Below are 23,506 nucleotides of genomic sequence, written 5' to 3' on the forward strand. Positions count from 1 at the left end.
ATAGTATAATAATAATGATTATAATTATATAATAATAATTACAATAGTATAATAATAATAATAAAATATATTTTATATTTGTTAATAAATGATCAGTTATATTCACAGATAATTTCTGACTCATAGGAAATATAAAAAGTTAAAAGTAGTCTATAACTACATTTATCATTTCATAGTAACACACATATTTTATTATAAATTTAATTCCTATTGTGTAAATCATGTTGAATTTATATATTTATTAGCAAAAATAATGTGAAACATTTAAAGGAAATATTTTTAATTAGTTCTATAGAGTTTGTGCTAGGCAGAGAACTTCCCAAGTATCAAATTTTAATCTAACTTGAAAAAGTAATTGAAGAATAGTTCAGAAATTGCTCAGAAGCTCTTTAATCAATTTAGTTTCTAATTTTATAAAGATAACTAAAAACTTAAATTTTTTTTCAATCATAAAATGAAATTTAAAAATAAAATTTCTTTTTTTGCAAATTTAGTTTGAGTAAATGAGTTATAAAATTAAAAAAATTTTTGATTTGAGAAATAAAATTAAAAACTTAAGAAAAAATGCTAAAATAAAAAAAAATTACAAGGCATAAATTTAAAACAAATCTCCTGATTAAACAATTAGGGTCACATTTTAAGGATTTTAAGCAGGAGGTTAAAAATTTGAATTCCTTCAAGGAAAAAATAGCACGCTTAAGAGAAAGCGTGGTTTTGCTTTGGATTCTACAAGTTAAGAGTTGGATGAAATAAATTAAAATATTCAAAATGTGATATTTTAATAACGAAGACTGGGTTTTAATATGTGAAAACACAATCTATAGATAAAAATTGAAGGGAATTTTTTTCTTTCGATTACATGCAGTTTAAATAGCTATTACATTCCAAATAGCTAAACCTTTTTCAATCTAAAGCTTGTTTAATACTAAAATATATTTTTTAATAATATAAAAATGACACTTAATAAAGGATGAATATTGTTAATTAATCACCTAAATCATATAGCTTGGAGTTGACATTGACAAGAGCAATGAAATGCAAGTTGATTTCATCATCCACACCAGGTGCCTAAAAATAAGAAAATAGTTGCTATATCATAAAGCAAACAAGTAAGAAATATCATCAAGCAAATAAGTTACACCCTGACTTATTATCTTATATCTTAATCTCAGCTGAATTTGCCATTAAACATTTACTTTACTAATTAAAATTTTTACTTTTTACAAATTTTAGAAAGTAAGAATATTCCTTTAATTTTATTATTTTAAAATGTTTGCCTAGATCACAGGAGAAACTCGTCATGGCATATTCCCTTCCTTATACATGAATAAGTTAAAATTTAAAGTATAGAAAAAAATGAATTCAGATATATCAAGAATAAACTATGAAGTTTTAAATAATGATCTTCTCTTCTTTCAAATTGAAAACAAATTTTGACAGGATTACTTCCCCTCTCCAGAACAGCAGTTCCTTTTTCCACAAATTGTATTCCATCCAGGATTTGAAATAAGAGTAGTTAGTTGTAATTTGCAAATAAAAATTTAAAATTGAAGTCTGGAAAGTTACCCTAGTCGTCATTTTTGATACCTTTTAAAATACCTTTGTTTCCCTGATTCGACTCTTGGCCAAGCTACATGACGGAAGGGATGTAATTCATTATGATTTTCTCCAACTTTCTCTTCCGCCAACACATTTGAATGTGTAAGGCTAAGAAAAAGAGCCTTGGCTTTAAATTTAATCAATTAATGACCAATATATGGATTGCTTAACTTTCCCAGGCGAAAACTATTTCAATATACGCATTACACTTGCATTTTTGATTTCTTGATGGACAGAGGTGCCTCGCGGGGCTTGGCCCTGCAGCTGCACCATTTTCTCAATTTACTAATTAATATGTATGAATCATTTTTTTTATTTCGAAACTCCATATGATTACACATAAATTTCAAAAATAAAAAAAATTTATTTATTATAAACTGATTTTTTATTAAGGAATTTATGATTTTTGTTAAATTGCTTGCCTACAACAGACAGAAGTTTATACTTACTTCAGTCTGACCTTGTTGAGCCATAGCTTCATGAGCAGCACTAATTTCCTAAAATAGATATGATGAATTAACTATATGCCATTTTTATATTTTTTTGACAAAATTTTTCAGGTACTTAGGGATTATCCCATCGACCTGTCAACACTCTTGAAAATAAGCAAATCCTTTGGCTCCAACATAATGAAAAGCAATTTCCAAAATAAACATTCTAAATAGATTAAATTTATCAAATAATAATAATAAAATAATTATAGCAATAATTATATCTCATTTACTTGATCATTATATTGATTTGCATTTCCCCAGATTTAATATCAAACACCATATTTATGTTTAGAAAACATGATAATTAATAGTTTTGAGGTGTCATATTAAAGCAGACACTTTGAATTTTATTTTTACAACATGAGATGAACAAACTAAAATAAATGAACAATAAAATAATTATTTAAGCTGAATACACAAAGTCATGTAGACCCCCAAGGTAAACATAGCTTAAAACGATCTAATAAATGATCTGAATCTAAGAAGCAAAAAATAAATAAACACTATTTTTTGGGCAATAATGTTTTAGTATTAGAATGATATCTAATCAATCAAAAACAAAATATTAGAAAAAAAATAATTATTGCTATTCTAAAAATAAATATAGAAAACGAAAAAAATTCCCAGTTATGAAAATATTAATTGCTCTCTCCACCATTTTGAACTAGAACGATTCAAGCAAGAAGGGGAAATTCCCGTCATTCAATAAGGTGGGTAGGTGGAGAAGAAAAATTCATTTCCTCCTTACTTGTCATTCAAGTTGAGGGCGGGGTAGTGACAAATTCTTATTTTCTCTCCCATCATTGGCTATCAATCAAGCATAAAGGTGTGGCATGCTGATTGGGTCCTCATTATTTTTTCTTGTGTGACTGAAAGTAACTCCCCCTTCATGTTAACATTTGCTGAGTTTATCCTTTTCCACAGTATTTCTTTTTCCCCTAACACTCTAATAAAAAGGTTCCAGGAAATGCCTCTTTTACTAACCAGATGCAAAGGAAAGAAGGGGGGGGGGTACCCTTTCTGTTCATTTATGGGTTCAATGCATAAATCACTAGAAGCTAGAAAAGGAAAAAATGTGTCAAAAGATCTTTCTTTCTTTTTTTTTTTTTTTAAAGAGAGGGGAAGATGAAGAGATGTTTGTTTATTTTGATTGTTAAAAAGTGTCCGAGATATCGATCCTTCCGGATATGGGATGTTACACTGTATTATATTTCATGACAAAAGTCCAATAAACAAAATTTAAAATAATAACTTAAATTGAAACAACAGAGAAGATATCTGCTTAAAGACATAGTTGGTTGGATTGCCTAGATAATACCTAAATTTGATATAAACAAAAATTACAAACATAAATAAAAATATAATAAAAAATGAACTACACAAGTTAATCAGAAAGTTTTATCAAATCCAACGGTTGGTTAACTCATTAGTCAACAGAGCCAATTATCATCAGATCAACAATTACAATCTTACTTCAATTTTATAATTAGGTATATTGTTATTTACTTAATTTAGGAACTCTTATGCTGGCTTTTACTAAGAATGTTCTCAATTGATCAATGTACAGTGAACCAAAAAAACAACAGACCACTTTGAATAACTTTTGATCTAATGACCAGATCTTTAGGAATCAATCTTAATTGTTGGAGGAGGTGACTTCAAATGCTAATTAATAAGTGCAGATGGTATTTTAAGTTACAAAATTAGATACAAAAACATACTTTCTCTGAATAAAAATAAATTTTTTCCCACAGATTCATATTTCTAACTCCCAAAATATAGGGGGACCGCAATCTAGGACATGTGGTCCCCATAACTTTGTCAGGAGAGCGATCCAAAGCTTGGAGCCTTAATGTTAATTTTACTTTTTGCATATTTCGCCAAATCTTGAGAACTTTGAAAGCGTATTGAAAATTTTTTGCACACAATAAAAAAATTCGTTTATCCAAAGATAATTTCACACAATTTTTTAAGTAAAGATGAATTATTTAAAAGAAGTCTTATAGTTAAAATTAGATTTCTCAGGAACTTTTCAACCGATTTTGCTTAAACTTTGTATTGTGCCATGTAAAATTACCTACTTTAAAATGACGTAAAAAATTGTATACCCTACTATTCAAAATTTGCATGACTATTATTAAATAAAATAATAAAAATAATGAATATTTACTAAAATTTATTTTTTGTATGGAATTATCTTTGGATAAATAAATTTTATAATTGTGTGCAAAATTTTTTTCAATTCGTTTAAAAAGTTAAGCTATGGTGAAATACGCAAGAAATAAAATTTATATTAAGGGGTCCAAACTTTGGATCACTTTCCTAACCAAACTATTAGGACCATATTATTCAGAATAAGACTACCCCCTATATCTAGGGGGTCAGAAATCGGAGACTTCGAAATTAAAAGGTACGTTTTTGTAATTTAAAATATCATCTGCACTTATTAATTAGCATATTTACGGTCACCCCCTAAAACTATAAAGATTAAGTCCTGGAACATGAAGATCAGATCATTAGATCAAAAGTTATCCAAGGTGGTCCGTTTTTTTTTTTTTGGTTCACTGTATGCTAGTTAAGGTTGACCCTTTTTCAACTCTCTTATTCATACATGTCTTGTATACCTGCTATGTGAAACTTTTTTAATCTTTCCTTTCTTTATGTTGAAACCATCTTAACATACATTTCTTAATTCTCAACACTACATTTTTTTTACTTCTCAAAACTGGCAAAAATTAAGTTGATTCTTCAATTTTAAAGTCCTAGTTAAACTGTAAAACATATTTTTCAAACTTTAATGAACGTAGAACAAGTAGTGCATTGCTTTATATTTTTTGAAATGACTCATAATATTAAAGAGTGAAAAATTGTTTCAGTTCAATACTTTTACTTTATTTAAGTCATGTCATAAGGCATTTTTAGCGCAATGTTCGCATTTTTAGAGCATCAAATGAAATTTTATTTTACACATCATAACAATACAACTTATTGATAAAAAAATTTAAGGTATACAAAAATTTAAATCAAAAGAATGAATAAATATTATCAATAATGGCCTTGCATCTCCTTAGAAAGTTTGCGCAACTTAAGTTTGTATGCTGTTTTTAATTTTAAGAAGGATTTCAAATGCTCATCAAAAAGACAACTTTTCAATTTACTCATGATAAGATTTTCTTTTGAAAAGGTTCATAAAACTGGCAGATATTTTTTCAGTAATATTTATGCTTGAGTAAAATTTAACAGCTTTTGGGCTGTATTTTCAAGATTTTCTTACTTTTTAATGTGCACGCCTGTGTGCGTTATTTTGTGGAAGAGCCAAATTTGGCTCGCTAGCAACAGTTTGCCGGCCATTGATCGAAACAAAACATGAAACAATTCAATTTTAAACAACCTTAAGTTTATACTAACCCATAAAAGTTACTTTACATACAATAAAATAAAAAAAAATTTATCACAGTAATTCCCTACTGAAAGGCCTCAATCTATCAATATTTAAACATTAATATGTGCAGCTTATACACTAAAAGGGCCTACAAAGATGTTAGGTATGACTCAAAAATTAATACACAAACAAACATTCCTATTACATTTGAAAGTAAACATCAGTATATAAAAAATATACCTGGCTGCTCTCAAGTATTTCAGCTTTTTCTCTGGGACTCAAAGAGCGAGATTCCTCAATGAACTTTTTTACAACTGATTCAGAATCCAGACATAAACTATCCATGTTGTTAGCAATAGCATGAATTAAAGCCACAGTTCCACATGCATTTCTGATAGTTTGATGCATGAAGAAAACATCAGGATCAGTATCTTGCTTTTCAGTTTTTAATAGCTCTTCTTGCTTGTCACAATGCTCTTGATACTGTAAAATAAACTTCATACGTAAGTACATTTGTAAATTTGAAAAATAAATAATATATTAATACAGGGTGCATAGCCAAATCTTTCAGCAAAAAATAAGCACCATTTAAGAACTTTTTAAGCACCAAAAATATTTTTAAGTATTATATACACTAACAAAATGCAAAATAATTTTAAAAGACTTTACATGATCATGATAAAATAACTAGTTTCTGATAAAGAACTCTTTTCTTGATTATATTAGCATCGAAAGATTCTTCATTTTGACTTCAAAGGGTGGAAAATGAAGTCTGAAATTGAGAATATCTTGTAAAATGCAGCAGAGTTGCACATGAGAGTGCTAGAATCTCATCGAACCCAGCTTAGTAGAAGCACATGTAGACTCGCAAGTATTTTATCAACATATAAAATAATTGGTACTTACAAACGCTAGGGATTGATGGTAAGACGAAATGGATCGTGGTTGTATTAATTGTGAAAACCTTGAATATAACAATGTGAAAACAGAGCTTTTGCATAATGCAAGGCATAAAAATCATCATGATAAAGAAAAAAAATCTCATTTTCGAAAAAGGAATATTAAACACTTTTTAAAAAACCCCAAAGAAAATAATCACCTTTAACGGCCTTTAAAAAAACAAAATAAGCACCTTTAAGCACTTTTTACAAATGCTACGCACCATGTTAATAAGCAGTAGAAACTACCAGCTAGATTGAGCAATGGAAATTAGTTTTTGACAGTAAAGAATTATCAGCGATGAGAGCTTAAACTATGAGAGAATTAAATTTCTTGATAATTAATAAAAACCTATTTCTGCCCATTTTCAAGATTTATAAGAATATTTTAAGCTACTAAATAGACAACAATGAGCACTAAGTTATGAAAAATTAAAATATATTTCCTAGTATGAATTCTTAGTAATAACAGCATTTATTAAAGAACAGCAACCAGCAATAATCAAATCAACGGCTTATAAAATTAGTCATTTAAATCCCATAAAATCAAATTTATGGATAAGAAATCTCTGCACTAAAGTATTCTTAAGCAGTAATAGTACCCTTTTAAAATCTAAATAACCAATTTTTACAATCAATACTCAACATATTAATGGATAAAAAATTTTCTCATCTGGTAATATCTTCTACACATTTTTAGGGGTAGCAGCCCAATTTTTAAAAATTTTAGGGTAACTTTATGAATTTTTTCGAAAAAATTTTAGGGGTAAAATAGTAAGAATAAAAACAGGTTACACCATAGTTTATTACAAAACAAAAGATTATTCCTATTCATGTATACATATTTACATTTCAGATGCGATTGTGAGTAAAAAAATCCCTGAAATGTATGAAGTCAAGAATGAAATTATGTTTGAAGTGAAGAGCAAAAATGAACAGTTTCAATTTTACACATTATCTATCTAAAACCAAGTGTATAGTACTCAAACAGACAAAAATTAAAATAAATCAAAGTAAAAAAAATCCATACTAAAAAAAAAACCAAAGGCTTTAAAAAATTATTTATGAAAAATAGTGATCGAAGTAAGCTAAACTAAAAGAAAATGGAACTATAGCAAACTTTATTTAGCACTAATAAAATATTGACTCACTAATTAAGTCAGGGACTGATTTTTTAAATAAAGAACAATTTATGGATAAACAAATATACACGAACAAACTAATAAACATACACATTACTTTTTAATTTATAGAAATTGCATCCAATAATAATAATACTAAAATATAGATGGTTTTCAAAACTATTTGTTCTTGTTAACGGTACCCCTTCTCACCAAAAAAAAAACATTTTCAATTTACATAGCAAAACTTTAATTTTAACTTTGTATCCGCACAGATTTGTAGCGCCACCTAGTATCACTTGAAACACTGAGAGAGAGAGAGTGTGTGTGGAAGGAGAGCTGTAACGAGCTACAAAAAGCTCTCTTCCGAATAATAATAAATAAATATTGTGCATAATTATACAGTCCGCTTTTTTTCGGTTTATTGAGCGAGTTCATATTTACCTGAGCGTCGACAAACTTCTTATTTGACCCCTTATTATTCACGATCACAGTGCTCGAATACGCCATCTCGAATACCAACATCNGAGAGAGAGTGTGTGTGGAAGGAGAGCTGTAACGAGCTACAAAAAAGCTCTCTTCCAAATAATAATAAATAAATATTGTGCATAATTATACAGTCCGCTTTTTTTCGGTTTATTGAGCGAGTTCATATTTACCTGAGCGTCGACAAACTTCTTATTTGACCCCTTATTATTCACGATCACAGTGCTCGAATACGCCATCTCGAATACCAACATCGGAGATTTCACTAGCGACATTTTTTAGGCTATGAGTACAATTTTGATACATCATGCAAAATCATGTAAGTCAAAAAGAGAAATTCAAAATTGGAAATAATATAAGCACTTACATTTAGCGAAGTAAAAAATATGAACATAAATCTTAATCTAAAGAAGATTTTTTTGAACCATCATTTATAATTACTTAAAATATTTCATTTTATAACCGCCATTGAACAGCCGGCCCAATTTTGGGTTCACGACTACTAATGTTCACCTCTAAAACCTAGTAATTTTGAACCTAATCCAGAAGACAAAGAAACTCCTGGATCAAGTATTGGGAGAAATTTGCCTTTGTGGAGGACTTCTTGATGGAACTAACCCATTATTTGAGTTATATGGAGAGGAAAATCAAGAAAATATCTCACAGTTAGCCTGACTGCAAGGGGACTCTAACCCTTGATTCGTCTGCCACTGAGGATATTTTACGTTAGCACTAGGGTCGGTGCAAGATGGATGCGGAATTCGTATAGATCAGTCATCACTGGGTTTCGAACCCGCTTCACCTCAATGGAAGGTAAACATTCTACCTGTCTTGAGCTACCACAGCTTGACTTAAACTATTAACACTCAACAAACTGCAGTACTGGCAATAGCACCATCTGTTGAGGAATGCGAACAGTAAAATTTCTTCAACAAATACAGAGAAATTTGAGAGCATACGGGTAAGCAGGAGATAGTCGTAAAATAAAGGGGACTTGCAATCAATAAAAAAACAGGAGATTTAGCAGGTATGCACCAGCCACCAATTCCAGCTATTCTTTTAGAAAAATATAGTCTTGTTATTTTTCATACCAATCGTTCTGGAATTTGGTTCATTCTTTTTCCATAGTATCGATTTATACACAGAAATAATTCGTAAGATAGCATGAAAACTATCAAAACTGTTTGTTACTAGATTAACTGGAAGAAATATAAAAATGCAAACAACAACCAGCAAACACTTGTTGCCATACAGCAAAGAGCAATTTCAGATCAATCAGAATGAATCAACCGTTCCAAGGACTAACAACAACAAAAAAAGGCTTCTGAACGTAATATTTTGACAAGAAATATAAAAATGCAAATAACAACCAGCAAACCCATATTATGGATGGTTGACAGAATGTAAATAATAACAAGCTTCCTAAAACCGGAAGAAATTTAGAAAAATACCAGTGTATCCCTCTGCTTATGTTATGCTTACGAGGTGATGTGGAAACAGGCTTAATACTCTAGGAAGTTTTATTAATGTGATTTATGTTTAAATTTGTGCATAATCTTACCATTCATGGGAGTTTCCTGTAATTTAAAAATTCTAACCGGTTATGAGCCTAAAAAAAAATTTAAGAAAATTAATACTACAACACAAATGAGGTGTAAGGTTTGCCCTGTTTTGTGTGTTATTCTTTATTTGGCTATATTTGTATAAAATATCACTGATAGTTATTTTTTCGGGGTTGCATCGTGCAGGACATAGTATGCTTGTCCTTCAAATTCTTATATTGTTTTGTTTCATGTTTAGCTTTATGCAGTCAACCTTCCATACACGAGTAGATTGGCTAGTAAAGCCCAAGAGTTCTTGTTTGAGAACCCCAGGATGAACAAGGAGAAATGGGTGGGGAGATGCGTGTGACGTCTATGGATGCGTGTGACGTAAGAAAATAACCACATAATAAAAAAAGTCAATCATGCGCCTGAATGCCGATCTGATGACGCAATTGACTTTGCCCAACTCTTTCTCCTACCCCCCCAAAGACGCCACATGCCTCTCCTTGTAAAGAAGTGACAGTTTGTGCAGATTTGGTTTAAAAATGAGGGCGCAGAGTTATTTGTATATGAGTTATTCTAAAAAATTCATGCCCTGAGATTATCTATTAGCATGCCTTTAATTATTTTAATAAAGTACAAATTTTTCTCCACTTCAGATAAAGAGAATCCCTTTTTGAAATATCCATGTAAAATAGTATAAGAGAGTAGAGGGTTAAAAATTGTTGAAGATCAAATTCAGTTATTACATAATATTACACATTTTGATAAATTTTTCAATGTTTGATGAGTGCTCTTCCAAAACTTATACAGTGCCCGCCGTTCATTAAAATCACTTTTGTCTTATGCCCTTTTGATTTTATTAAGCGGCTGATTTTATTAAGAGGCAATTCAACATTTGAAAAAAAAAATCTAATTTTTACGATATATTCTAAATGCACACATTTTAAAAGCTGAAATAATGACAACATTAATGCTTTATTTCAACTTATTTAACTATTTTAATAAAGTAAAACCCCACATAACATTAAATTTACAAAATTTTTGCAAAAAACCGATCAATGGTTGCTTGAGTTGCAGTATTTAAAATTAACTTTTCAACATCATTCGAGAGTTTATAGAAGTTTTTATAGTTTTCAATACTACCTCCTCTTTGTTCTAAAGCTTGCCGCAATACATTAAATGATTTTCTGACTTCCATTGAAGATGGCACTGATGTGTTTATTTCATCTACTGAGCCTGATTCCTCCATTTCTTGATTGGAAACAACTTTGCAATTTTTGATGTCTGTAATAATTTCAGAATAAGATTTTTCTCCTGATGTTTGCAGGTTATCGTCAATAGCTACGTAACGTGAAAAATTCTTGTCCATTTCATTTTCTTCATTGCTCAGCATTTCTTCGAATCAGTTATCAGCTCCATCGCCAGTGCTTAATCCACACTTTTTAAAGCAATTTGATATTGTTTGTGTTGAAACAATGTCCCATGAGTTACGAATCAAATGCACTGATTCCAAAATAGTAAGGGATTTCGATAGTTTGTTTGCAGTTAAGAGTTCTGAAGAGCTGTCACAGTATATACCACGAATGATTTTTTGAACAACCATTTTTCTGTAATGAAACTTGAATGATCTTATGATTCCCCAATCAAGGGGTTGAATAATAGCTGTAGTGTTGGGTGGCAAAAACACTAATTTAATGTTTTTCAAACGCAAGTCCACATCAGCAGGATGCGCAGAACAATTGTCTGAAAGTAAGACAACCTTTTCATTTTTCAGCTCCTTGTCCCATTCAAGAAGAAATTTTTTGAAGATGTTGGATGTCATCCATGCGTTATAGCTGCTGGCATAACTCTGGTAGGCAGGTGTTTTACTCCTTTAAAACACCGATGTTTTAAACTCTTTCCTATCACTAAAGGGTATTTTTTTTCACAGTTCTGTCATGTTGCATGTTAGCAGCACGGTTAGTCTTTCCTTTATTTTTTTTTACATCCACCAGTCGATTAATTTTTAAACAGCAGTGTGTGTTCAGGAAGTGCTCGAAAAAATAATCCTGTTTAATCTGTGTTGAAAATTTGCTCTGGTTTATAGCCTTTGATGAGTGTTGGCCACACATTGTTTACCCAATCAGCGGCAGAGATGTGCTCTAACTCTAATTTACTCAAACAGCTTAAATAATATGGAACATGTGCACCAACAGTTTTTGGAAATCTATTCATGCTCTCTGTTAATATAGATAACAAAAGAAACTTCTCTCCCTTCTATGGTTCATTAAATAAAAAGTAAGATAAGAATTCGACCCCCAGTTGAGTGAGATAGGTTTCTCCAAACTTCATTCAAGTGAAGGAATTGACATTGATAAATTGATTTCTATGAACTCACTGCTTACCACCCACATTTTTCTTTAACTCTTACACTATGTATATCCCAGGAAAGTGCTAACCACACCTGTTTCACAGGTTTGTGAGTAACTGTTGCTTCTTACAAAAAAATCTTTAAATTTTGAAGAAAAAAAATTTTTACAAATAAGAACAAAAAAAAAAGCTGAAATATTGCACTTTTGATTTATTATGTAGTCAAAATTTGATTTTAAAAAGCGGCGACATTTATTTTATTAAACGATGTTTTTAACATGTATTAATATTGTAACGATTCTGTTCTTGCCTATTTGATTTTATAAAGCGGCCGATTTTATTAGCGGTGGGCACTGTATTGCCTTTTTTAAAGAGGCAGCGCTCTGCCTTTTTTTATTCCTAGGGAGAACTCTGTTTATATAAATCAGCATTAATGAATTAGAAAATAGGATTTTTTAAAAACACATTTTTGAAATATTTAATTGCAAAATTTCTGACTTAGAACAACTATTGTAAAAATTATGTATGAAAAAATTAAACAATAGAATTATATAATATTAATTGAAAACAATAAACAATACAAAACAAATACACAATAGTGATATAAAACATTTTTCTGAAAATTAATTATGCAAAAATTAAATGAAATATATTCTTGATTTCAATTATGTTTAGCTTTTAAAAGCATGAATGCTGAATTTAAAAAATAAAAAAATACCAATGATTTTTGACGTGTTTGACCTGAATAAGCAGAATCATTGCTCTTTCTTAGAAATCTGATGCTAATAAGCAATTGATTGCATTTATCTCTGAGTTTGTCTCTCTCTGAGAAATTGGCACACACTACATGAAATATTTTCAATATAATTAACTTACTCCATTAGCAACAAATATTTTTAAATAGTGCCCCATAAAGATATATAAACTATAGTTAAACGCTTTTCAAATAATGTCAATTTTTGTAGTAAGAAAATGTATGTGATAAAGTTTTGCTTAAAACTTTTCATAAAAGATCATTTGGCACCAAAAACTATCATTCAAGCTAAAATAATCTTTGACTTTAATTATTATTCATCATCCAGGTCATAGAAATATTTAAAAGTAGTTGAATAACTAATCAGCATAATTTAATAAAAGTCATTAATTTCTTTTAAAAAATAAAGTTATCATAAAACAAAAATATTAATACCTTTTCAGTAATAGGAAAGAGAAGCAAGACTGCAAGCACTGGACTTGGAATCATATGCAAGAACTCCTCATCTAGTGAAATTATATCTGATATACCCCACTTGAATGGGACACCCAAATTTTCCAAAAACTAAACAAAAGAATATAAATACTTTTAATAATACCAACATAATATAGAACAAGCAGATTTTTTAAAAAAATTTCACTCCAATTTCAAATTCTTTAGAAACAATTAATCCATATTTTAAGTCAATGTAAAAAATCAAAAATAATTGCAATTTTTAGGTACTAGCCAGATAAAACCTTAGCTTGCTACTATTTTCACGAAAAATATGAACAATTTTTAAAATGTTTACAGATGTAGTAAGATGAACTTTTGTTACAGATGTAGTAAGGTGAAAAATTAAAGCATATTTATTGCAAAAAAATAACATTAATTTTCAATAAGGTTGCCATACAGTTTCAATTTCATCCACTTGTCAGTAAAATAAGAAAAGCATGTTGAAAGCATAAGAAAAGATGCTCTCATACTTTTAAGACTTCATATCTGTATCTTGGTACTAAAATACTATGTCAGGTTTTAACTAAAGGTTACACTAAATGTTATACTAAAATACTATGTTAGGTATGTTAAGGTTCATTTGCAGAAATTTTAAGCAAATCATTTTAGCCAATTTAAAGTCTTACACTCTCGAAGGTTAACAGAAGTTTGAACCTATCTATAGCATGATAAAGCAAATTCTAGAAATGTTAGGATAGTTTGAATTGAAATACAAAATTTTACAAGACAAAACTTACTTGCTAACCTTAAATATTTGGTCAGCAATGATAAGGTGATCAGTGGAACAGGATGCGTAGCCAGATTTTTCAACAAAAAATAAACACCTTTTAAGTACTTTTTAAGCACACAAAAAATATTTTTAATCACAAAAAAAAATTTATAATTAGGATCTGTGAAGTAATAAAAATTATTTTTTTCAATCATTTAAAGTTCGTAATTTATGAACAAAAAATCAATAAAATTCAAAAACATTTTCATAAACTTCACATCATCCAGATAAAATACTAGTTTCTGATAAATATTGCAGAGAAAATTGGGAAAAATCATACCTTTTTTGGTAATTTAGAATGACACGACAAAGAAAAAAATCAATAAAATTCAAAAACATTTTCATAAACTTCACATCATCCAGATAAAATACTAGTTTCTGATAAATATTGCAGAGAAAATTGGGAAAAATCATACCTTTTTTGGTAATTTAGAATGACACGACAAAGAAAAAAATCTGTTTTTAAAAGATAGAAAATTAAGCCTCTTTTACAAACCCCAAATTAAAAAAGCACTGTTAAGAGCTTTTAAAAAATGTAAATAAAAAATAAGCACCTTTAAGCACTGTTTTAAAACGCTACACATCCTGTGGAAATTTCGCGTCCTGGTTAATAAAAAATACTTCACTTCAAGGAGCTCACTTTTGAATTCACTATAAGGCGTAAAAACTATTTTGAATGTTTTAAATTATTGAATATTAATTTCAGAAACAGTAAAAAACTACAAGTAAATTTTTTTTAATGAAGCTTTTCAATAAGGCCTATGCTCAGTTGTTTCTGAGTTACACTACAAATGAGTTAAGAGACATTTTAAAAATACTCTTAAAGTTGTAATAAAAATACAACGTGAAAGAAAATGCATATTGATGCAAATTTTATGAGACCCTTTATCATCAACACTGATGAGATTGGTAAAAAGAGAGAAAAGCAAATCTTAATAAATAAAATTTAAAAACTTTATACAGTAAATAATTAAATTATATACAAAGCATATACAGGAGTTATGTAAATGTTTAATTACAAATTTGAATGCACTAATAACAAACTCCTAAATAAAATGAAACTAATACATTTTACTACAAATAGATTTTAATTATACATATATACTGTTTATAGAACAAATGTATAAATTTTAGCAAAACAAAAAAAAGATAATTCATAGCTGCTTTGTAAATATAAAATTACTATTTTTGTCTTAAAATTGTAGAGATAAATAACGTTTTATTAATATAATTTTAGAAAAGTTAAAAAGTTAAATTTAAAAAATTAAAGAAATATATAAGCAGTTGAATTCATCAACTATTTAAAATTCCAAAATTTTAAAATTGAATCTTTTCTTTTTTACTATTTAAACCATAAGTGTTCTCCTACAATCAAAAACTCAAAATTTTTTCTGAACGCATTTATTGCCAATGTCACTTAGCAATAGCTGAAACATTTAAGATAATCACTATTACTTAATAAAGGCATATTATGAAGTATAGCAGAAGAAAAAACCTAAATAAATCCATATTCCAAATGAAATGTAAACAATGACTCTTCAGAAGTCATTTTTTCTTAAATTTTTTTTATCAGTAATTTAATTAAATATGTTAGAACATCAAAATTTAAGTTAAATAAATGCCAGTTAAGTAATGATACCTTAAATTGAAAACTTTGTAAAAGAAGAGCTACATAACACAATTATAAAGGCTTCAATTCTCCATAAACCACACTAGCTTTGTGGGTGTAAAATATGAAATTTTTATTTAAGAAATGTCTGTAACTAAGTAAGAACTATCGACTTTTTACGTTATTTGTTGCTATGAGGTTAAAATTTAAAAAGCAAAGCAAACCAAAATTGATTAATTTGTTTATTAGTTCTAATGTGGCAAAAAAAATTTTTTCTTTTTCTTCTGTAAATGAAACACTAAAGTATTTATTGTAAATGAAACACTAAAGAAACACTTTTGTGTGTTTTTAAGTATTTGTATCTAAAAATTATTTTAAAGCAATTTAAGATTGATCTGCTCCAAACTAATATTACCATATTTAAAGTGAAATAACCTATAATCTAACATAAAATATAAAGTGTAATGTTTCGAGATCTTTGTGCTATGAAGATCTTTTTACTGTAATAAATTGTATTCAATAACATTTTAAACAATTGATAATAGTCCCAATAAACACAAAAATGAAAATAGTTAATATGCAACTAAACAATTAAATTTTATGCAAAAGTAAACAAGAAAATTATCAAATTTATCATTTGAAAATTTAATGAACATTGAATTTGAGACATTAAACAATAATCAACATCATAAAAAATATTAAAACACTGTTAAAATTGTCTATCAAAAAAACATTATTAAAAAACCTAGAAAAATAATAAAAAAGCAATGGAATATTTGATACAAAAACTAGCTTCAATGTGGGGGAGTTGTCAAGTGTGTTAATAATTATATAATTAGAATTCCCATCTTTCCTAAATTTTAGTTTGTTGTAACTATTATATATATTTTAACAAATAGAAGTAAAGAAAAACCGGATAGTTGGTCCACTTTTCAGTTTTTATCTCATTGGGAAAACATTTCTATCAAAATTGGATTACTAGTTCAATGTGTATTGTATGACTAAGAGGTCACACATAGAGCATCTGTGACTATCTCTGAAAAAACTAAAAATAATCCCACACAATTTTGCTGTCAGTAACATATACCCGATATTTTTCTTTATAGTGCATTGAAACTGTAAACTTCTTAAATTGTCCAGTACTGTACGAATCATGAGAATCAGATCACCAATTTGATTTAAACCTGGTACTCAAAACAGTGATTCCAATCACTACTTCGATCAAAGATTTTAATCAAGTGACTCAGATCAATGAAGTGAATAATGTGAAATCGAGTATTTCCGATCATATTCGAAAACCACGAGTTAACTAATCAACTATATAACATGATTTGAATCAAATTATTTAAAACACTATTTAACTTGAAACTCACTTAACTTCTAATTACAGTTTACTTACCTAGAAAACTTTTTCCCTTTAACAAATGTTGATAGAAAAAAGGTAATATGACTCCTTGTTATGATCAATTGATTATGTTTCAATTTAATTTTCAAACATATAATTGTGATTGAATATTAGTACAAAATTTAATACAATCCTCATTGTCCCAAAATATATTTATAAAAGAGTATAGTATTATTAGTTTAGGCTTGTAATTAGTGATAAGTTTTGAACACTTTATTCACTGTGACCAAAACAAACAAGTTTTTACACATTTAATTTCATTTTAACAATTACCCGGAAGGTTACAAGAAAATCGGATTCGTCATAATTCATTTATTTAAAATTAAATTTCTTGATATGAGATTCTAAGATTTATCAAAGAATAACATTTTTACCAAGTACAATAATGTGTCGCTTTTTAATACACCAATGAGAAAAAAATCCTAACACCAAGAAAATATAATTGTACAGCAATGAAATTTTGGCAATAAGTTTGACTGAGTAATATATTTAATTAATTAAAAGTTAGAAGATCACAGGTTAATGCAATTAAGAGAAAAACTATTTCAAATATGAAACACTGTTACATTAATAACCGGTGTCATAATAAAAAAATTTAATGCAAGCATGCAAACTGGCATGCATTGTGTCATTTTGTGAGATTGAATTTGATGCCTGTTGCACTTGGTCATACAATACGGGGATAATTAATGCTGGTTGTAAATGACGCTGAAGTTGTCATCCAATGATGTCCCATACGTGCTCCATTAGTGAAAGATCTGGTGATCTAGTTGACTAAGGCAACATGTCCACATTCTGTAGAGCATGTTGGGTTACAACACCAGCAAGAGGGCCAGTGTTATCTTATTGGAAAATACCCCCTTGTATGTTGCTAATGAATGGCAACACAGGTTGAATCACCAGGTTGAAAAACGAATTTGCAGTCAAGGCATGTGGAATAACCAGGAGAGGGTTCTTACTGTCATAGCAAATTGTTCCTGAGATCTAACTCCAGGTGTAGGTCCAGTGTGTCCAGGTCGAAGACAGATCAAAAGCATACACTCACCTGGCCTCTTCCTAACCAAAATATGGCTATCACTGTCCCCAAGACAGAACTAACCTTCATCCAAAAACACGATAGATCTCCACTCTGTCCTTAAGTGAGTGTAGCTCAGCACCACTCAGGTTGTAAACGGCAGTGGTTTGGAGTGTGTGGAATGCAAGCTACAGAGCATCTCACTTGGAGTTGTACTTGAATGAGCCGATTTGTAACAGTTAGTTGTGTCATTGCAGTGCCAGCTGCAGCTCGAATTTCTGATGCAGATGCCATGCGCGGCTGTCTTCCCTCTGAGTAGTGCCACGTGGCAGCCCAGTATCTAGTCTTTCTGCAATATCGCAGAAAGAAAAACCATATTCTCACAGCCTTACTACACGACAATGTTCAAAGTCAGTGAGCTGTTGATATTGTCTTCTTAAAGGCATTCTTTACAAACAACAACTCACTATGCGAAAATTTTATGAAAAATGACTCTTAAGAACTGTAGAACATGTATTTAAAGCAACCCATGTTTACATTGGTGATACTAGCACCAAGTACGAAGCTTGAATGGACATTTTTTTAGCTGTATAAAGATGCCTACCAAATTTAGTTTATCCAGCACAACTTTTTCTTGGTATTGGGATTTTCTATTTTGCCAGTGCATTTTTATATATTTACTGCAATACAGACTTCAAAGTCTCATGTTAGGTCATCAAAAGTTATTTGAAAACAAATAAAATAATTTAGAACACCTTTTGTTGGAATATACCAAAAATTTATACACTACATTTAAAATTCATCAGTAATAAAAAAGAATATTTTATATGATATGGCACTTATTGGTTAGAAATTATAAGAATATTGAACTTAAATGTTCTATAAAATTATACCTAGAAATATATACTTAGAACAAATTAGAATATAAATTTAGAGTTCATTTTCTAGCATTAAACAAGCTGGAAATTATGGAATGCTATATAAAAAAAAAGTAAAAGCCATAAAAACTTCCACAGTTACTAACAAAAAAATTATTATACAATGTTAATAGAAAATAATTGTAATTAGAGGCAACAGAACTTATTCTGTCATTTCAAATATTCAAAAATAAATAACAGCTACAAAAAGTAAATAGTGTCTAAAAATTATTACGCAAAGGTAATAGAAAATAATTGTAATTAAAGCTTATTGTAATTAAATTTATGCTGTCATTACAAATACTAAAAAATAACTAAATGTGAAATAAATTTTTTGACTTGTTTGTTAGTCTATTTCTCAATAGAAATTTTACATTTTAATTTACGAAACATCTCTTTCATTTTCAAATAATTTGAGTCTTGCATTCATATGTATTATGGAATACTATATGACAATTTTTAATGCAATAATAGTGTTTGAACAGTGAACTGTATTGTTATGATTTATTTTTATAACTTCAATTACATTTATAAAATTTTAGTAAAAATAAACTTAAGCATTTAAATATCTGTAAAAAAAAACAAATAAATTTAAATAAAAGAATTAGATTTAACAAAATATATAAAAAAAATTTATTTATTACTTTTTTAAAAAAATCCAGAACCCTGGTTCAAAAGATACCCTACTCCAATTCTATAAGCTGATTAAATTACAAATTTGATAAAACAGGCTCAATATTTTAGTATTCAAATAATGGGTATATGTTTCATTTTTATTTAACAAAGTACAGCAGTAATTGGTTGTGCTATAAAAAAGAAGTTAAGTATCGGCTTCTGGATATTCGGTAGAACACACAACATAATAGAATCACAAAAAGTGTATTAATGAATAGAAATATATGTTACTGCTCTGGCTATAAAATGAAGAAAATTTTCGTAGAAATCGGCAATCCTACCTTATTCATCACCTGGAAAAGAAAATAATAATTAGAGTATTCAATGAAAAACAAAACGAAATTTAGAACGCAGTTCGAATAGTTAAATAGTTTACTTCAGGATTGGATTCCAAAGGTAACCATTTAATGGAAGACATAATGGAAACAGATTTTAATAAAAATAATCTACGAAAAGGTAATAATAAGACAGTAAAATATATAAATAAGAACTAAGTATCACAATATTGTTGACAGAAGCTCTAGTTTCCACTCTCGCGCGGCATGGGCAGACGATATTTTTATTTACAGTTAACTTTCAATTGCCAGAGTTTTTTAAAATAAGATTTAAAAATAAACAAGAAATTTAAAAATAAGCGGAATACCACAAAGTTTTATTTTAAAAGAATGTTTTCATTAAAAATGAATAAAATCAATTAATTTAAACTGTTGAAATAATCATTTTATTCACACTAAATTGACAGTTACAATATCGATTTAATTGAAATCGTATTGCTTTTCATTAAATTTCACAATATATAACTACGAATTCCGTTTGATTCAATTTTTTCAGTTACTGCATTTAAAGAGATGAGATGGATTACCAAAATGAATTTCATTCAAAACTGATCATATTTTATCAGTTTAAACAGTTTGAAGCATCGCAGATTGTCCACGGACTGATAGTTTTCGTTTGAATTAAATCTGATTGCGTCTGCGTAAGCTGTGGAAGTAAGGAAGGCTTGATTTATCATCATAGATGGTTACTGAACTAATAATAGTTTGATAAGTATATAACTTCTATTAATATCTCTTCTTTATCAATATGTCTCTGAAGGAAAAAATAAATGGAAATGAACTTGACTTAAGTTTGAATCAGTTGACGGAAGTTCCCGTGAAAGAATTGGTAGCTTTTCGTTCGACAAAAATTGTTTTATTTATTGTTATACGGTAAATGCATTTTTTGTTAATTAATTTTCTTTTTTAAATTTTCAGGCTGCTGCCACTAAAGCCACAATGCTCGATTTATCATGTAATCGCATTTGCACTTTACCGGTAAGTTTTTTAATAAATTATCAAACTAATCACAAGTAGTTCATGTTAGTTTTACAATTTGCTGCGTAGAGGAGTTTAATATTAGGTTTCGTAAATTTTTAAAGCACATTAAATATATATTAATCTGTTAAAACTATAATTTATTATGTTTTGTTTTATACAACAGTCTTCTTTTTTAAAGCAGGGAGGCATATTCTTTTTTGAATAACAGACCATAGAAAGGACATCACCCCTATCTCTCACTTGTGCTTAAAAATTCATTCTGCATTCTTGTTAGCTGCCAGTCTTCATTGCTTTGGAAATTTTCGAACAGCTTTTATCTTTAGGTACTCCCTTTCCTTCCCCATATTTTTCCAAGCATGATAGAAATAAGTCTGCCCTGTGGCAAAATTCTTCTCTATACTTGTGACAAATCTGACTAGTACTGATATCTTTCTACAAGACCTTTTTTAATTGTTAAAAATGTTTATGTTGTAAATATATAATAATAGATAAACTTAGATTTTGTAAAATTAGCCTACTTGTATAGAATAAAACTGCCAATAAACTTCTTCTAATTGTATCTTTTTTTCTAATCTAAATTTTACTCGTAAATTTTGACTTGAATGAACATAAAAAACCTAAAGTCTTATATTTTTTAATTGAAAGATATTTTAAAATAATGGCATATGATGACCAGGTCTAAAAATTATAAGCTGGATATATATATATATAAAAGGGTATATATTTATTACAGGGTTCCCACGATCCTTAAAAATGTTTAATATTGGTTTAAAGTTCTTAAAAGTCCTTAATTTTTCAGCATCACTATGATTTATAAAAACAATTTTTCATAGGGGACTTCAGGCAAGGGGAAGAAAGCAAGTCCTTTCATTAATATATTCTGCCTTTTGCCTAGAATGATACTCTATGAAGGTACCCAAGTAGAAGACCCACACTAACCTTCAAAATTGACAGAATTCGAGAAATTCAGTTCTACTGGTAACATTAAGAACAGAAGTATCAGAAAAATTTTTTGAACTAGAATCCATAATGAAAACTATTTCCTAAAATCTTGAAGAATTAAATAAATTCGTATAATATTTCAATGAGTAATAAGAAACTAAATTTATACAAGGCATTACATTTTTAAAATTCATGATTGTACTAAAAATTAAACAAATTTGTAAGAAACAGGGTTTGAAAAATCCCAGCCCGACTAGGTTTTGCATCAAGAACCTAAGGTTTATTGGGTTTTTGATGAAATCCAAGTTTTTTTTCAAAAATACGTAAATTTTATTTTCCTGAGTACTAAATAAGAAGGTATGATTTAGTTCTAACAAGAAAGTGAAGTAATTGATACCTATTTATAATTTGTTTTGTTGCAATGTAAAATTTTGTTATAGTGTAAGGTATCTACCACTACAAAGTTACGACTACAATTCACTAGTATATAAGACATGTTAACTCGATTCTATGGTGGGGTACCTTATCATAGATGAAAGTTGGCATGGTCTGTGACAACACTCTCCCCACATTGGTGACCTTCGGACGTGATGTGAACATGCCTACCTTGGCAGAAACTCCCATTTTGATCTAAACAAGCCTACTTCGATGGATGGTCCACATTGAACAGTTGACTTGGTACTTCTGACTGCGATATTAACAAACTCCTAGCGCTGTTGCTGCTCAGATTCAATCGTTCACAACGTATCCACTTGACTGCTAAAGGCAACACAGGAGCAACCATATTTGTGAACTTAATGCAGTTCTCACGATCAGCACTCAAAAGCAGGGTTCGCCAAGTGGGCCCACTTTGAAAAAACCCGCCCGGGTTTTATTGGGCGGGCCCACCTTGAAAAAACCCACTTGGAACGATAAGCGGGTTTTTTCAAAAAAAAAAAAATTTTTTTCTTACTAAAACTTATTGTTTTGCATTTACTTTTATATAATTTATAGTGCAGCATAAATTTGTCATGATTTATATGATTAAGTTTTTAATATCAGTAAAGTAAAAGAAACTGGAATCTTCATGTAATTTTATAGTAGGTATCTACTATTGAAAACTTCAAGTGGGTTTTTTCAAAAAGTAATATTTTAATGATATTAAATCAAATAAAAATTTAAATAATATACTCTGAAAAGATCAATTTTTCAAATATAGTTGCATGCTTTATATATTAATAAACAGGTTATTATTATTAATTCATATGTTTAAAAAAATTGAAAAGAAACAATTTTTTTCTTTTTTTACCAAGTGATACATTAACAAATTTAAACAGTTTTATTTTCTGGCTTTAAAAAAAAAAAATCTAAAACTTTTTATAAGAGAACTTTTTAAAATTATTTATCTAAAAATGAAATCATTTTCCTAGGGTTAATTATTTGAAAACAAATGGGACAAGTAACTGATACTCTTTATAATTATTCGTAATTGTAAAAGAAACTGGAATCTTCATGTAATTTTATAGTAGGTATCTACTATTGAAAACTTCAAGTGGGTTTTTTCAAAAAGTAATATTTTAATGATATTAAATCAAATAAAAATTTAAATAATATACTCTGAAAAGATCAATTTTTCAAATATAGTTGCATGCTTTATATATTAATAAACAGGTTATTATTATTAATTCATATGTTTAAAAAAATTGAAAAGAAA

General features: G+C 28.7%; 2 protein-coding genes across 5 annotated transcripts in view; one reads left to right on the forward strand and one right to left on the reverse strand.

Annotated features, from left to right (window-relative positions):
• LOC107450099 (ubiquitin carboxyl-terminal hydrolase isozyme L3) overlaps window positions 1–20,117 on the reverse strand; it is a 92,220-nt gene extending 72,103 nt beyond the window's left edge. Inside the window, exons 1-6 of one of the 2 annotated variants that reach the window (XM_016065825.3) lie at window positions 19,932–20,117; window positions 19,837–19,848; window positions 13,106–13,234; window positions 5,716–5,958; window positions 2,049–2,096; window positions 993–1,068 (exon numbers count right to left, since the gene is read on the reverse strand). In XM_016065825.3, the coding sequence (XP_015921311.2) occupies window positions 993–1,068; window positions 2,049–2,096; window positions 5,716–5,958; window positions 13,106–13,234; window positions 19,837–19,848; window positions 19,932–19,973 (550 nt within the window). In that variant the 5' untranslated portion in view covers window positions 19,974–20,117. Of the gene's footprint in view, window positions 1–992; window positions 1,069–2,048; window positions 2,097–5,715; window positions 5,959–13,105; window positions 13,404–19,836; window positions 19,849–19,931 lie in introns of those variants that run through there. The other variant, XM_071187481.1, reaches the window with a different exon arrangement.
• A 207-nt stretch (window positions 20,118–20,324) lies between these two features.
• Window positions 20,325–23,506, forward strand: part of LOC107450105 (leucine-rich repeat-containing protein 59) — a 17,981-nt gene continuing 14,799 nt past the window's right edge. The window contains exons 1-2 of one of the 3 annotated variants that reach the window (XM_016065842.3): window positions 20,325–20,719; window positions 20,809–20,868. In XM_016065842.3, the coding sequence (XP_015921328.1) occupies window positions 20,639–20,719; window positions 20,809–20,868 (141 nt within the window). In that variant the 5' untranslated portion in view covers window positions 20,325–20,638. The remainder of the gene's footprint in view (window positions 20,720–20,808; window positions 20,869–23,506) is intronic. The other 2 variants (XM_043042125.2, XM_043042124.2) reach the window with 2 other exon arrangements.

Source organism: Parasteatoda tepidariorum, chromosome X1, assembly GCF_043381705.1.
Source record: "Parasteatoda tepidariorum isolate YZ-2023 chromosome X1, CAS_Ptep_4.0, whole genome shotgun sequence".
NCBI classification, from domain to species: Eukaryota; Metazoa; Arthropoda; class Arachnida; order Araneae; family Theridiidae; genus Parasteatoda; species Parasteatoda tepidariorum.